The 17,973-nt window shown below is 40.0% G+C and overlaps 1 protein-coding gene across 1 annotated transcript in view; it reads right to left on the reverse strand.

Annotated features, from left to right (window-relative positions):
* Adgb (androglobin) overlaps positions 1-17,366 on the reverse strand; it is a 115,138-nt gene extending 97,772 nt beyond the window's left edge. Inside the window, exons 1-2 of the mRNA XM_057761945.1 lie at positions 17,234-17,366; positions 941-1,085 (exon numbers count right to left, since the gene is read on the reverse strand). Coding sequence (XP_057617928.1) covers positions 941-1,085; positions 17,234-17,307 — 219 coding nt within the window. The 5' untranslated portion in view covers positions 17,308-17,366. The remainder of the gene's footprint in view (positions 1-940; positions 1,086-17,233) is intronic.
* Positions 17,367-17,973: the final 607 nt, after the last annotated feature.

Below are 17,973 nucleotides of genomic sequence, written 5' to 3' on the forward strand. Positions count from 1 at the left end.
GTAAAGACAATTAATTGATGTCTTTATTATCATTTTAACGTGCAGATTAGCAATGTGTTAGGCAATGCATTCTTGGTACCACACATAAAATGACTGTACCTTCCACATTCAAAGGGCCTGTGAAGATTTGAGTTCAAACGAAAACGAAATATTATAATGATTAGCAGCAATTTAAAACATGTGTGGATCTGGTGCTTGCTTGTGTGTGGATGCCTGTAACTGTTAGTGTTTTTCAGATTTTACAGCAGTGGGTTAGATTGGGTAAATCTATAGTTAAGCAATGGAGTTGCGAAGCAACCTGATGAGTCAATCCAAAGTGTTCAGGGAACTTAAAAAAAAAAAAGCCTTTGGGAGCTTAGAGTGTCTTTATCCTGTGATGGTAAAAAATACCTTGCAGATCAGATTTTAGGATATATATGTGTTATTCAGATAAAAACAGATCTGTGTGAAAAGATAGGAGAAAAACAGAGAGACTGGAATGGTAGCCAAGTGTCTGTTTCATTTTGTAGCATCTCATGTTAGTCAAAAGCTCAACATTGGATGCAGAAGCAAATACCATGGGACTTTTGCTAAGGAGGCAAATACTGGGTTCTCTCATGTCCAAAACCAGTTGCTTATTTATCTCATTTTTTTCTCATCTTTCTCAAGGACTCCATTATATTTCTTCCTGCCCATTTTCAGGATAAAAGCTGGGGAAAACAAAATGGGGGAAGGGATCAGGGTGAAAAGAAAATCTTTCCCTTTGGGATGGAGATGGGAGAGAAAGAGGAAGGCAAACTCACGATGACAGGTGTACCCCATTATTAATGAGCTGAGGTGAAGCTCAGGGGCAGAACTTGTGCAGCATGTGCAAGACCCTGGCCTTCCTCTCCAGCATGTGCAAAGCACTGCATGAGAAGTCATACCCATGCATCTATAAGCCTCAGTCAGGACTACTTACAAAGATGGGGCTCTTGCCAGTCTTGTCTTTCTCCTTCCCTCCTTTGCCTGCATCCCACTTTTCTGCATTTATGTCTGCCTCGCTCCACTCTGGCCAGATCGGGAACTTCCCCTTCTTCTGTTCCACAGAACCTGGTGGCACATTGCTGCCAAAAGGGTAGAGACTTGAGAGAGGAAGGGTTGAAGAGTCTTAATTAAAATCTCTAATATCAAATAGTAAGTTAATTGCATTGCATAAATTAAACGTTCTTGTCAGCGGAGTATACTGGGTAGACTTGCCAGTCAGACACTATCAAGTCAACAATCTAGAGACAGGAAGAACCCCAAAAGAGGTTAGTTCACAAGCAAATTTTAAACATTTGTCTCTACTGACTAATACAGAAGACTCAATACTGGTGTGTATAGAGAACTATCAAGCTTCATATGAACACAATATAACTTACCCAAATCATTTGATGAAGGCACAATCACCCTGAAACCAAAACCATATAAATACCCAACAAAAAAGCAAATTATAGGCCAATTTCCCTTCTGAAAGTAGATGCAAAAATTCTCAATTAAAAATGGAATACATATATTTTCAGTCTATTCTTATGTAAGTCCTGTGTTCATAACTGCTTATCTATTTTTGTTTACCTATTATTTCAATGAATTCATAATATCTAGTTTCTATTATATGTTTCATTTAACTCAGCATCAATACTTTAAAATTTCAAATGTGTGGATTTTGGTTTTAAAGCCTCTTTTTTTGTTTGTTTGTTTTTGTTTTTCGAGACAGCGCTTCTCTGTAGCTTTGAAGCCTGTCCTGGAACTAGCTCTTGTAGACCAGGCTGGCCTTGAACTCACAGCGATCTGCCTGTCTCTGCCTCCTAAGTGCTGGAATTTAAAGGCGTGCCACCACCGCCCGACTTAAAGCCTCTTATTTTTATAAAGAAAACTATGGTAGGTTTCATTGTTGCTACAAACCCTTCACACATTTTTTTTTTCTGTCTCCTAATTGCCAAAATATTTTTCCTTTCTAGGACCTTCCATGCCTGATACATGTGGAAGCCCCAAAAGAGGAATGACTCCTTTGTAGAGGCCACTGGGAGTGGGACCTCGCAAGGACCCACGGAGCCTCAAACTGGTTCTGAGACCCTATCTCTGTGTCCCATCAGCTAGCTAGCAGAGCCGTTCAAAGGCTCTGTCCCACAGGATTACCCCTGATGAGTAGTCTGGGCCTCACACTTTATCGACTTGGGAACTCCGGGCTCCTTGGTAAATACTTTCTGTGCGCACTACTGCCGGAGCTTGTGCTAAAGTCAACCTTCTTCCTCAGGAGAACTGAGAGCCTAGGTTGGCCTCTGCCAAGGATATTCCAACAAAGGTTTGCAGAGCTGTGCTTTCACCTGAACCCTCTGCAAAGCAATAGGATTCAAGTTTAGTCATTTCTTTAACAGGTAAGGTAGAGGAAATGCTTAGAAAACATTATGCTCCGAGGACTGCCAAATTCTGCCTGGATGGTTACATGTCCCCGACAGCAACCGTAAGCCAGTGGGTGACCCGGAACTCCACGCAGGAGTTCCCATTACAGCGCTCAAGGGTTAGGTCAGTTTCCTGAACAACAGTTCACACTTCCGGTTGAGAAGCTTGTATTTTTGCTGTGCTGTGTTGCAGCAATCTGCCAGAGTCTCCTGGAACAGCAGCCCCCTTTATGGCTGCTGGCAGAGGCTGCTAAAACTCATTTGTGCTTAGGACTTTACTCACAAGTGTAAAAGCAAAAGTCAGAGTGCCATTGCCGAGAGCTGCTTGAGAAGACGCTGTCATCTTCAGTTCCTCCTAATTTGGGGTTAGGAGCTTCCCATTCTTTATGCAGGTTCTCTGTTTTGTTTTTGTTTTAAATCTCACTCTGCTGCCTGGTTAGAAAATAGTCTTGGGACCTACGCATTGTTACAGTATATCCCTAAGTAGCATGTCAGAGTATACAAGAGGTGAGGACGCAGAGTATGTTTTCAGGAAAAATAGAAAACTCCATACTACTGATAGAGCAATCTAGGCAAAAGGTAGATCTTTATCTCATTATGTTCTATCGGGTGCTGCCATAGACTATGGATTAAAAAGATGATGACTTTGTATCAAAAAAGCAGGGTTAAGGTTAACTCACTTAGAAGGTTAACAGTCTTGTTTGTTTTGGGGTACAGGGTCTTTCTATGTAGTTCTGGCTGCCCTGAAACCCCCTCTGTATACCACAATGACCTCAGACTCACAGAGCTCCACCTGCCTCCACTGGCTTAAAGGTGTGTGCCACCATACCTGGTTCTGGAGTTAACAATCTTAAAAGCTATTATTAAAAAGAAGATTTCATTTTCTAAGAAATAAGGGTTCTTGTAATATTTGTTTCCTGTTTCAGTCTGCCACACATAAGTCAACGCTTCCTCTTCGAGCTCTTAAGCTTTGTAACTAATTGACTGCCTTTCCTTGGAACACATCAAATGTATTTCAATTACACTGAATATTACTTAAAAAGATTCCACTCAATGGTGTCAAGCTAGTCTATGGGATCACTTGTAGTGTTAGGCAAACATGATAAAAAGTTCAGCCCAAGGTCAAATATACTGAGGACTTTAAACGCCCTGGTAAAGGCTGCTTATTAAATCCTCAGCACAGCCTGTGTGACTTTGAAGTTGGCTGGCAGAATCTAGCAGTTGCTTTAGTACAGATAGATCCATTTAAGTATTCAAAGGACATTGTGCCTGATCTCACCAATTCTGAGAACTAGATAATTTTTAAAGTGTGTCTTATACTTTAGATTTTTAATTGCATGATTGTTTTTCCAAAGTGAATGTATGTGTGCCATAAGCCTGGTGTCTGCAGAAGTCAGAAGAGGGCACTGAATCTCCTAGAACTGGAATTACAGTTGGTTGTGAGAGAAGCATGTGTGCTTAACCACTCCACAATAAAGGAAGATTTAGGAACTTGTAACACTTGTTGTAAAACACGTTGCAAAGTTTTAGAAAAGTCAAATCTGTAATATCAAAAACAAGGCTTATCCACAGTTACTTTAGCAATATTCCTAAATACTAGTAGAAGACATCATATCATTAAAATCACAAGCTGTATCAAAAATTCAATTATAGATGCATTTGGTGGAAACATTTTTGAAAAACTTATTAAAATCAATGGAGAAGATTTATACCATAAACTCTGGCTATTTCAAATGTTCAGAATAGTATACTAAAAATACTAAAAAATAAAAATAAATAAAAATTAAAAACAATACAACAACAAAAGCCGAATAGATAACTGAGTGAAAAACTGGCTCCCATCGTAGAACTAGTAAACTATGAAAGAGAAGAGAGCAGCAAGCATGAGGATGCAGTGATGAGGATGATAGGTGTACTGATTACAGAAAGAGTGTGTTGGGGTGAATTGGGGGATGAAACGGTGCAGTGCATACATCGTCACTAGGAAATGCATTCAAACAGCAGTACGTGGAGCTTGAAGATCTGGAAATCTAGCTACGCTGTAAGTATCAGGAAGTGAGAAGGAGGTCTCAAAAAGGAACAAATGCTGGAGCCATTTGTAAGCTCCTAACTTGAACTAAACCTGGTATTGCACCCCCGTGTTGATAGTGTGACAGGCCGGGAAACTTGAATGGAGACAGACTTCCACTAGGGTAAGACACCAGGGAGAGTATTTCCCATATGGCAGAGAACTCAAGATTCTAGCGTTAAGATTTGGGAGGAGGTGGAGTTATGGTAAAACTTTTAAATATGTGCCCATTTATCAGAAAGGACTGTTCTTACGTTGGAACGAAGTCCTAGGGGCCTCTGCTGGTTCATTGACTATGTTGTAGCTCAGTTGTAGCAAGGTTTTGTTTCTGGAGAGAGACTAGTGCTCAAGAGAAGAGGAACATTCTTCAGGTAGCTCCAAAGAGCAGCTGTTTGCCAACTGACTGGGTATTACTCAACATGGTAACAACTATCATGTCCTCTTGTGAGAGTGCACCAAGGGCTTCAGTAGGTTAGGGACCTGAACACTACAGCAACTGCACGGCAAGAATAAAGCGCATGACCTCAGAATATCTACAAGACATGAACAAAAACAACCGAGCAAAGGGCAAAATGCAAAGCTAGGAGCAGTCAGCATCTCAAAAGAAAGGAAGCAAACCTAGGGGAAGAGAAATGAGGTAATTTTAAAAGTCTTTAAAATGAGTGCCCTTACAGTTCTCAAAAGAGATAACAGAGGGGCTGTGAGATTGGGAAGGTTATTAGACAAAAATTCAGATGTGAACAGACATTAACCAATTTAGTAGTAAAAATTTAAGAAGATCAAGTAATTATTATAAAATAGCATAAAAAGAGATAACCTATTGTTATAGGGAAGCTATTAGAACATAGATTTTAAAAGCTGGTATATACATATAAAAAACAAAAAATATAAAGTAGACATGTCTACATGTTTATGTTTACAGACTAAACATAACACAGACATACTAAGATTTCCAGAAAGATGAAGTGGTTAGAATGTGGGAATGGGGATAAAGAGATTAGAATGTTGAAGACATTCCTATGAGAAAAATATTGAAATGACAAAAATGTGTTTTCAAATCCAAGTTTAACCATTTTTTTAAATGAATAGAAGGTAAGAAGGTGGTAATCTGAGCCTAAATATACCAAATGAAAATGCAGATCAATCATATATACAGGTGCCTATTTATATAACAGAGTATCAAATTACTTGGAATTAAGAACCATCTCAAGTTCATAATAATAGTAGGCATCAGAAAGTAATAAAGTATGATTTTCAGAACAAAAGTTAATCTATTGCCAGGGCTAAAGTCAATATCCAATTAAACTCTTATTCAAAAGATAAAAGTGTTCATCTTCAATGAGACACAAATATTTCAACAATTGATTTTACTATCCCAATTGTTCACAAAACTCACATAATAATAATAATGATAATAATATCTGTGCTTCTAAAAGATACGATTATGTTATTAAAATAGAGCAGTTAACAAAAGGGATTCTGAGAGATGCAATTGTTCTTGTGTTTTTTCTGTAGAAATGACGCTGAATAACTATCGACCTTGGTAGAAAATATTTGAGGTAAACCTGCGTGTGAAAAGAAATTAAAGATATTCTGAGAAATCAGACATAAAACAAAGAGCAGAAAGATCTTATGTTAGTGAAGAATTAATTGGAAACTGTCTATAGGAAGACATGAAAACTGGAAATGCAGAATTCTTTTAATTGAGGCAAATAACAGATATCTTGGAAGTAAACATTTTAGAAAATATATAATTTCAGACTGGGTAAGCAAATCCCTCACTTAAGCTGTGGTTCACTTATTTCTAAGTAACAGTGAACCCCGACTGCTTCGCATTGAGTGCCGAGCAGATAGAGAAGCGACAACAACAACGAACAGAGCAAAACAGAGGAAGAGGCTGGGAATTTTAAAACTGAAGAATTTTCCAAACTTCACAACTTCACTTCATGGTAGGAATTCTAGGTGTTCCTAGATTCATGATACACACACTTTTAAACTTAAATTTTGATCATATATGTGGGTGTGTGACATATACACACATATATGTGTGATATATATGTGTGTGAACAGACATTAAACAATTTTAGTAGTAAAAATTTAAGAAGTTCAAGTAATTATTATAAAATAGCATAAAGAATAGATAATCAACTGCTATGGCGGGCTGTTAGAACGTAGATTTTAAAACTGGTATATATGTAGAAAGAAACAAAAAAAATGTGAAGTAGACATGTGAACAGACTAAAAGTAACATATATAGGTATATGTATATGTGTGTGTGTGTGTGTGTGTGTGTGTATGTGTGTGTATGTGTGTGTGTTTAGCCTGCAGGTATATTTGTACACCACATGAATGCTGGTGTCCACAGCAGCCAGAAACGAAGTCGGGTCCCCGAGAATTAGAATTATAGACAGTTGTGAATCATCATGTGAGTGCTGGGAATTGAACCTCCATCCTCCAGAAGAAAAGTCAGTGCTCTTAACAGCTGAGCTATCTGTCCAGCCCCATAAAACATAACTTTTTACCTCAAGTATGTATTTGATTAGCAAGTTGTGTCCAAGATGATGCATTTTTGTCTACATAGTATTTCATTCAAATTCACCTATATTTAGTAACTTAAATGATTTGCCTGACTTAGAATTGAGACAAGGTCAAAATTGTCTTTATATATATTAGTTCATAAATGTATTAAAATATTTTCATATTGATGGAGGAAGGTCATTGATTAATCAATAAAGAAACTGCCTTGGCCCATCTGATAGGGCAAAATATAGGTAGGCGGAGTAAACAGAACAGAATGCTGGGAGGAAGAGGAAATGAGCTCTGATGCAGGGCAGCTCCTCTCAGAGCCAGACGCGATGCAGCCAGCCGCCAGGTCAGACATGCTGAATCTTTCCTGATAAGTGCACCTAATGGTGCTACTTAGATTATTAAAAATGGACTAAATTAATATGTAAAAATTAGCCTAGAAGAGGCTAAATATAATGGGCCAGGCAATATTTAAAGGAATACAGTTTCCATATAATTATTTCGGGGCATAAGCTAGCCAAGCAGCCAGGAGCCAGGCAGGAATGCTGCCCGCAGCTCCCACTACATCATATGACTATTATTAATAAAGTAACTCCAGGAGACATAAAAGCACTATTGACTCATACTTTGCAAAGACAATAAAGTGATATTTAAATGACTTTTAGAGACAGGGCTGTCATGATAACGTTTCCATGGCTGCAGGGGACATGCTGTAATCATGTTCACACCCTCTATTACTCTTTCCTTTCTCCTCACACCTCAAGCCATGGTAGAGTATGCCTGTGATCTTAGCACTGGGAAGCAGAGACAGGAAGACCCAGAATTTGAGGATAGCCGGGGGCACCACAAGATCCTCTCTCTAATTAATTAGTTAATTAATTAAAATCAATAAATTAGTTAAAGTAAATATTAAGACACTTAACAAGACTAATACAATATGAACTATACAGGAGGGGTCTTGGAGACTTTTAAGCACTGAAAAGCAGCTGATCTGGTTTGTCCAGGCACAGACGCAGTTGTTCATCTCTGTTTTGATGACATTATTTTATAGAAGCTGGCCACTAAAGGGATATTAAAGTTTCAATAAAATGGGGTCCTGGAATTTTGCCCTTGTTTTCTGAAAGCACGCTGTTCAGTGCTGGGGCATGATTTTACTCCTGGTGGGAAGCAGCTTATTTATGCCAAATGCAATCAGCATGCCTTAAGTAGTGTCAGCTAATACTCACGGGAACCTGAATATGAATAGAATTACACAACGGACTAAATTTGGTCTGGGGGCATTCTGAGTCACACTCTTGAGAAAATCAAATTCCTAAGGAAACGAGTTGCAAAAAACATGTTTTCTAATTTAAAAATAGTTAAAAAAAAAAATAAGAAACAAGTTGTTACGTTGACCTTTTATTCCCCTAGTTTTACTAAAATTATTTAAATAGAAACTGATTTTAACAGTTTAACATTTGTCTGTTTTTTAAAATTCAGTATGCTTGAGTGAATAGAAATATTAACAAAATTCAGTTTCTAGTCTCGAATTAGCGAGGACCAAGGCACACGATTGCTGGAGCATAAAGATAAGAGCTGAGAAGGATGTAAGGAAGTTAGGGGCAGAGTACTTTGCTAGCACAGAAGAGGAGGAAATTATATCCAAGTGAGTGAAGAAGCCATGTTTGTTTGACCTCATGGGAAAGACCTTCAGTTTAGCATGGGTTGGTTGGATCAGTGTTATTCGGCATGTAGGATGGGAAGTGGGCTACTGCAGGAGGAGGCCTGGAGAAGTTAATAAAGTTGCATTTAATTGATGATCATTGGCTTAATGATCAATAGAAAGAAAAGTAAGGGTCCAACTAAAAAAAAAAAAAAACCGTTTGAGAATGTCTTAATTTGGAGGTAGAAGAAAGAAAATAAGGCAGATGGGCAAGTGGATTCCAGGAATGGAAAAGAGAGGCAAAAGGAATAGCTCATCAGTATCACCAGGTCTGAGGACAGTGGGGCTTGACTGATGCTCAATAATGCTGCAAAACAAGGAACTGAAACATCAGGACATTGATCACTGGTCAGGACGGAATCTGAGTCACCTATCTGGCCCTGGAAGGAGACTTGGTAACCCAGAGTGCCGACAAGGTCATACATAACTATGTAAACCTGGCTCCGAGGCTTTTAAGCCTTGACAGCAGGACACCAAGAAAGCAAAAGGACGTCTCATTGCTCTTTACTTTTAGAGTCAATCCAATCAAGCTGTCAATTACACGGATAGGACAATCTCCCAGGAATTGCTAAATATTTGTACTTCAGTATTCATTGTGACACAATTAAAACCATATCCAGTATTTCTCTAATTAAAAAATGTACTATGTATTAATTTAACCACACAAACTAGCATGGCTACTGCCTCAGATTCTTGAATTGCCTTGAACCCACCCTGAGAAGGGATACAGACAGCCTCAGGAACCTGGGAGGGAATACTTACAATAAAATTTCAAAACACCTACTTGGGTCCTTCTTCCCCATGTGGACTTCCTGGTGGTGAAAATAAACACAAAGAGTCACCCTCCCACTTGTCCTCCATGCCACACAAGGGTGCATTTTAGTCTATTTTGGATACGGCTTTCAATCAATTTCTCCTCACATTACGTGGCAGAATAAGTATACAGACCATTTAAATTAATTCTATCATTTAAATAATCTCCAGCCTAGAAATGTCACAGTAACATGAACGTCAACAGGATGTTGTTAAAATTACTTTTGGAGAAGCCACTGTTTATGCCACAGGAAGCCTTACCAACAATGCCACAGTGCCAAGGCATAAACTCAATCGTGTTTCAGGTAAGAAGAGGAACAGATTCTATGAGCATCTACTTTTAAATCTTTTAACTTAATAGATTTTTTAGAACTTTTTATTATTTAGTAAAACTTTATAAGATATTGGTGATCTTAGTAAGCAAATATGGCCCCTGTCTCCAGACTGATACAAAATTTTAGGGTAAAAGTGATGCTATACATGATGGCTCTAGGGGTTGGGATATCCGTTTGAATCCCTAATATCCACATAACACCAGCTGCAGTAATACACATCTGTAATCCCAGAGTGGGTACAGTAAGATTGGACTGCAAAGACAAGGGGATCCCAGGAATCTTGTCAGCCAATTAACTCCCAATGTAGTGTTAAACATAAAATGGTCACAAAAAAGGTGGAAGTTACAAATAGACACCCAAAGTTGTCCTCTGACCTTCAGATGCACATCACGCCACAAGCATGTCTACACACACACACACACACACACACACACACACAATGACTTTAAAAAGAATGAGTGATTTCAACAACAAATCAAGTCTCAGCTGTAACTCTTAAACCACATCAAATTGGAGTGAATTATTACAGAAACCTTCGAGTGAAGATTTCAGACAAAGAACTCAAGGCAGAGCCTGTTATGGCTGAAAGACAGTCTTAGCCTCATTAAGCCGGGCTATTTGCCTGAGCAAGACTTTATATTTTAAAATACGCAGTGGACACTTACATAACGTCATAATCTTCGCCAAGTGTTACCCAGGGGCAGGGATTCTTGGAACCTGAGATGGGCCTCTGCCCTCTGGCTCTCATGTTCTCACCCTCTCTGATTCAGAGGGTTTTATGACCCAGCTATAAGACTTGTTTCCACTTCAATTCACTTAAATTATACCCTGCTTTTATTACGACACACTGTATCAGGCCCTGAGGAAATATGAAATAAACTAGACCTATAACTCTTTAACCCTTCCTCTTTAGGGCACCACACTCTCAGGGCCTGTACACCATCACTGTGTGTACTGCCATGGAGGAAGGCAAACATAGCTTTTCCCATTGTTACTTCTCAGATCTTCTTGGCTACCCACCACCCCGTGTTCCTCATGCTCGTCAGCAGGACAGAAGGAGGCATCCCCCAAGCTCAAACCACGGCTCATTTTGTTCTACCTTGGATTGAAGTCAAGCATAAATTCCGTGAACGTGTCAGATTGTGTTTCTGAAATCACTGTTCAGACATCTAAGTCATGTGTTCCCCACACGACTTTATAGTTCTCTCTTTACCTTTCCATCTCTTTCCACTACGCGCTCATGAGCTAGCACCTGTCAAGAGCCACAGACCCTCTGCACGGGTGGTCTAGATGACCTCTTGTGCCCCAAACATCTGCCTCCCCAGCACTAGCTGTCTAAGGAGTGACTGTTGAGGGAAATGGTGAAAGACTGGCTGCAGAGAAGCAACTTCCTCTTTAACACACACAGCCTCGTTCTAGGAGTCTCATGATTTCGCTAATCTAACCTCATGCTGACACATGACTTCTTTGCTGTCCACCAAGTCCTCAGGGAAATTAAAACATGATTATAGATTTCCCGGTGGCTTCTCTTATGAACTCAAGCCGCATCATAACTCCTTTGATGGAATTACCTTGATGCACAATTCTTTATCATTTGTGGATTTCCAATGATGTTGGTGTGAGGCACGCTCATTAGTTAGAAACATGAAGAATTCCAATTTCCCCTTGGGTGTATTTCTATCTGTGACGCTAGCATTTTGAATTTGTTAAATGTTTGTAGTTGTTGGGGTCTACAAAGGTCAATTATAGAAATTACAAAGTTCTCCCCCCCACTACTTCCTTTGTTCTTCCACCTTTGCTCCTCTGGCCTCTCTCTTTGGTGTGGACTGTGCAGATGGAGCTAGGTAATATGGTGAGTGCTGATATTCATCGGGAGCCATAAAGGAGCCTCCTTCTGTGCCTCATTCTCTGCAGTGGGTGGGACTGTCCCGATCTCTGTAAACAGAGGAACATACTCCACCACCCACTGCTGCACAGCTGCATGTAATCAGCTCCTTTTCTCTCTTTCAGATAACCAAGAACTCAATTTCATACTCAGCAAGAAATGTATTATTCTATTTTATATTGCTCTCATAATATCATTAAAATTAACTTTGAAAATAATCCCATTTTTCACATATGGACAGATACATTAACCTTTTCTGAAAATTCTATAAAGTTAAAATGGGTGTTGTGGCCATAAGGACACAATTAAAATGGAGATGAGTTATGTAATTCTCAATCTGAGAGAGGTTTGATGACAAGTTATCACCATTACAAATGTAGAAGGCGTTATAATTTTTGTTACTTGAATACATTTCTTGCAGTGTTTTAAATCATAGTTTGAATATGCTATTGGAGGTAGAAGAAAATTTTGTGACTACTAATACCAAATTGTACCCCATCCCCCTTGTGGACTACTCTGTCAAGTTTGGAATATTTAAGTGTGTCCAAATGTGCATTAATGATAATAATGGCTTTGAAGGCCGCATTGTGTATAAAGGTATACGTGCAGAGGTTAGAAAGGGACATCAGCTATCCTGCTCTGTGACATCTACCTTATTCCATGGAGAGAGACCCTCACATCAAACTGGGAACTGGGCTGACAGGTAGGAAGCCCCAGGGAACTACTTGCCTGTATTCCAATCCCCTGGAGTTACAGCCCCGTGCTGCTTGTGATGCCACATACAGGCTTTAATTTGTGTGTGTGTGTGTGTGTGTGTGTGCACGTACACACTCTGAGAGTCGTACTTGTGTCTTTGTGCTTACACAGCATACATTCTTACCCACTGAGCCATCCCTACAACCTTCTAATTACTTCCAATGTTTAGATTGCATTTTTTTTTTCTGCCAAGAAGATCAAATCCCTCATCTGATGAATGCTTGTACAAGTCTGTAATGGATAGACGAATCTTTGCAGTATCATTCAGTTATCAAAACAACTCAGTCAAATGTGTTTATGATTTCTAATTACTGCTATATGATGTTACAGAAGACACCTTATCCATATCCCGAAATGCTGAGGTCCTACTCGCCAGTGGAATGGGTTTAGAATGTGATACCTTTGGAAGGTTATTAGGTCATAAAGGCAAAGCCTTCGTGATGGGACTAGTGTCTTTCAAAAAGGAAAAGGATTGGTCCTCATCCTCTCTACTGAGTGAAGGCACAGAAAGAGCTAGGTCCCCTATGAGCCAGGCCTTGGCCATGCCTGTCCTTTGATCTTGCACTTCTAGCCTACAGAACTGCGAGAAGCAACTCCTAGTAGCCACAGTTACTGAACTAAGTATTCTATTGACTTCTTAGAATTGGCTAAAGTACTGAAACAATGATTCCTACAGGTTATGCTAATGTTCATTATGTTAAACAGTAATGGAAAAGTCACATGAGTCAAGACTTTAAGTATTTTTACTATATTCCCATACTTATTTTGGAGTTAAAAAAAATCTCAAAGCTACACAATGAAAACCCATCTCAAAAAAAACCAAATAAATAAATAAATAAATAAATAAATTTAATAGAACAATAGAGGAGCAAAGCAATCGTACTTTAATGGACCTCACTTAAAAAGAAAAGCAACCATTTGAATTCAAAATGTTTGTCCATCATCATAAATGACCCGTTGCCAGTGTGAACCCTAAAAAGATTTCGTATGGTCTGAATGAGAAAGTGTGCACCATAGAATCAACCACTAACTGAATGCACCAAATGAGATGGGTCAGTTTTAACATCTCGTTTTGCACAATGCCAACAAAAGATCAAAGTAGAAAATGTAAGGAGAAATGGGCTTTAATCAAATCCAGAAGAACTGAAAACTGAGGTAGGGAACCAAACTAAGATCATTTACCACACACACAGTAAAAACGTATTAGTTGCTGGTGACCCTAGTAAGCAAAAGCCAGATATGGCCCCTGCCTCGGGACTGATGCATAATTTTAAGGTAAAGTAGATGCCACGGATGACAGCTTCAGGGGGTGTGTCAGGAGCCATGTCCCCCCCAAAATTATTATAAGGATCAATGCCCTGAGAAGTTTGCAGAGGGCTCCACTTCCCAATTGTATTGAGAATTGTTTTATTGACAAAGCCTATCCCACACCCAAATTGTCTGTTAATAGAGAGCTATCTGTTAGCGGAACCCGCCTCACACTCTATCTAGAGAACTAGGTATGTCAACTTGTGAACTCCTGGCAGAGGAATTGTGACCTGACCAACTGTAACCTCTTGGACTACGTGACCGGCGTGGACCACGTGGCAAGATCCCGTGCCCCAGACCCCCAAGCTCCTCATCCAGGGGCTGTATAAGACAATGACTCTAATAAACGGAGGCTTCAACAAATCTGCCTAGCCTCCTTCTTCTCACCAGCCCATGTCTTTCAGGTAGTACTTTCTCCCATGGTACTACAAAAGACAATGACTCTAATAAACGGAGGCTTCAACAAATCTGCCTAGCCTCCTTCTTCTCACCAGCCCATGTCTTTCAGGTAGTACCTCTCCCTGACCCTGGAATAACTGACCAGCCAGGCGGGTTACAGACCCTAGACAGAGTAACTCACTGAGGCTGTTGACAGGGGTGGTGCCTGAAATGGATGCTTTCAAGGTTCTGAAAGTTTTTTCTTACTTCCTTATGCTGGATTATGGGAGAGTCGATTGATTTTATTAGCTATGTAACCATAGGAGTGGTAAAATGACATCAAGTCCTCTAACTTTCTCCCATGGTACTACAAAAGACAACCACACCAGAGTCTTGGCTGGACTTTGATCCCTAAGGCTTTGTGACTGCGTGACACTTTGCTCTGTGTCTGTGAATCAGCCTTGCATTCACCATTCGTTCTGTGGCAAAACCTCATAGGACGGACTTGATTTATCATCCACTTCACATTCTCTCATTTAATGCTACATCAAAATAATGATGTGATATTTAATGCTTAATCACTGGTAGTAAAACCTAGGTTTAAAATATTATGATATAAAAGTACTTGCCATTTTTCTCTATTTTTGTAAATCAAACATGCACTTGTACCAGCAGGATTTCAATTCAGATTATTTTGCAAGAAAGAAGCATATGTGAAATACATCATCTTTTCTAAAAGAAATCATAGTTCTGGCAAAGGCATAGCCAGTGTCTTACAGTAGGACTGTGAGCTTCCTTTGTGGTGCAACCATCACAGAACCTATCAGATCAGGTCTTCTCTCCAGACACTGATAAAAACTAGCTGCCTTGTAGAAGAAGAAAAAATCATGTCTTTCACTTTCAGGATGTAATAAACTATTTAATGCTGACAACTTTCCCAGCTCCTAAATAGGTTTGAGCATATGAACATCATTATTTGGGGGAAGGAGCTTAAAATCCCTTTTCAAGCCTGGTAAAATCTGTCACTCACTATTGTTTTCTCATTTAGTTCATTTAAGTAGTTTTACCAGTTGACCTGATTCTCTGTCTACATGGGACAATGAGTAAATGTGGCTATCAGAGACATCCTTCTTGAACAGAGTCTGCATGAATTAGCTCATGAATACTCACAGTGGTAGAACTAAATAGAAGTGATTTAATCTAAGAATCTGACCTATACTACTAATTAATTTTTTCATATAATTATATTTTTATACACACACAAAGCATTTTTTAATACCTACTATACATATGACCTAAGAATCATTCTAGGTACTAAGAATTTGACAATGTATAAAACAGAAAAAACAAAAACCCTGAATTAAGAGAACTTATATTAGGAAGTACCTAAAATAATCCAGTATTGGGCAGACAAATGAAAAACAATCAGTTAAAAAACTATGAGGTGTGTGTGTGTGCATGTGTGTTGTGTGTGTTTGTGTATGTGTAACATGAACAAAAAGAACAGCAAAAAAAAATCAATGAAGAAAAGGCAGAATGGAAAACAGGGAGTACTGGGTATTTTGAGTTTTTGCTTTAGTTTGGGCGGGGAAGTAGGGATACAATTTAAAAGGGGCAACTAAAAAAGAAGCTGAGAAAAAATTACATTTAGATAACTTGTGAGGGAGATGGAGAGGGACCTAATGGACATCTGGAGGAAAAAGACCTAGAGTGTGGAGACCCTGGGGTGGGAACAACCGAAGAGACCCTAGAAGTACAGGGTAGCTGGTATTCTCATGTGTCTGAGGGTAAGTGAACCAGTAAGGTGAAAATCAAAGAGGCAGTGTGGGCCCGATTCTCCAGGCCTTAAGGGTCTTAGACTTCTAGAATGGAATATTAGGCAACATTGAAATGGCTCTATTCACAACGGGTACACAAAAGTAGAGCGATCCTGTAAAGATCACTTATGTATGTACCATCGGGTCTGAAATTTGAACTAAGGAAATGAATGGGTTATCTGCTGGGTATCTGGACATTTGTTTATAAAAGAGGACAGACGTAGGAGACCATAGAATCTCCGCTCTGGACTGAGCCCAGGAGATGAATTCACAAAGAAAACAGTTCAAACAGGAGGGACCAGAGAGCAGAAGATGCAGGAGGTGTTTATTTTAGATAGGGAAGAGTATGTAAGCAAACGCGTATGTAAGAATCAGTTAAAAAAAAAAAAAAATATATATATATATATATACTGCCCATCCCCCACAGGAACTGCATGGAGAGGACTGTTCAGGATTCCCCTGAAGTAGGGTTTGGTGTCTCGAAGCAGGAATGGCTTACAAATATAATATAATATAATATAATATAATATAATATAATATAATATAATATAATATAATATATAATATAATATATACTACAGAATATCTGGTTATATCCAAAGGGAAGGAAACACCAAAGGAAAATACTATGAATAGGGAGGTTAAGACACACCAGCAGCCCAGAACAAAAAGATCCCACGAACCAGCCTACATACCACCTCCCCAGTAGGCCTTAGGAAAGCCACTTCATGCTAATGCGGTAGACTTTACTCTTTCAGTTTTCTGAAGTCACTGCATATTCAGTTGCATCTGATTAGAAGTCTGGAGGGTTGGGCTACTGCAAAAATAAAACTCTCACTTCCTCTTCTCCTCCCTCTCTTCCCTTTCTCCCCCCCCCCCCCCAGGCCTCTTTTCAGGTGGACTGGCGAAAGTGGGCGGGTCTTTAACTGGAGTCTTCCTAGACAAACCTCCTCTTTCAGAACTTCTGAGAGGCCTGTGACACCCAGGATAGGAGGCGCCGCTGGGAGAGTCAGGAGATGGAAACTGGAAACATTTCCAACGGGCAAGCAGCCTCTCTGGAAAGGAAATGGCTCTGGAATAAGGAGGATGAGGGAACAGGCTTCTCCTAGATTGGTCCCTTGGAAGACAGACCCAGGGCAAGCAGATCAATTCCTTAAGTGGTGGTTTGCTCTGGAGCCAGTCCCAGCCCTGGGTGGGAGTGGTCCAGGGGTAGGGAAGGCACCCGGTGGGAGAAGTCCCTTACTCTTTAGATTTGTCAGATCCGTGCGCAGAATTGATCCGATGCACTTCTTTCCTTTTAGCTTGTTTGGAGGCCATGCCTGAGGCTCGCCCTGGCAGCCTCCAGCAGGGCCCACTGAGAGCGCTCGCGCCACTAGGCCCGCGAGGCTTCCCGCGTCCGCGGTTGCCAGGAGACGGAGACCGTGACCGAGTTCTAAGAACCGGAAGGCTCCAGCCAGGCCTGCTTGAGGGCGGAGGGCCGGCTCTGAGTGGAGACGCGGTTTAAGACCTAGGAGTTGGTTTATTCGGGAGGAACTGTGATGTGGGCAAGCACTGACAGGATCAAATGACTGCTGAGGGGTTTCTTTGAAGCTTGTTATGCCTGGGTTTTAGACTCTGAACCTTAGACTCCGTTTTTCAACTAAGAGAATATAGATCTTCTGGGTGTCCAACCGCGTGTTCTCTTAGCTGAAGAAAAGAGTTCCTTCATTAAATACTACTGACTTTGCCAAAGGCTTAAAAAAAAAAAAAAACGGTGGATCCGGAAGAGAATCCATTTGTGGAGTCGGGGAGATAAACAAGCAGCGTCCTGTCTGGCTAGGTGAAAGGGTTAATCTGGCTAAGGAATACAGGGGCGCTGAAAATGCTGGACAGTAGGAATCTATTAAAGCTTGGGTTTGGAGCTCGGGCAGTCTGTGCAGTTAGGTTGCCTTGGAACTGGTTTTCTTTAACCTTCCATTGTTCATCTGCTAGCAGATGCTAACA

This window comes from Chionomys nivalis, chromosome 2, assembly GCF_950005125.1.
Source record: "Chionomys nivalis chromosome 2, mChiNiv1.1, whole genome shotgun sequence".
In the NCBI taxonomy this organism is placed as follows: Eukaryota; Metazoa; Chordata; class Mammalia; order Rodentia; family Cricetidae; genus Chionomys; species Chionomys nivalis.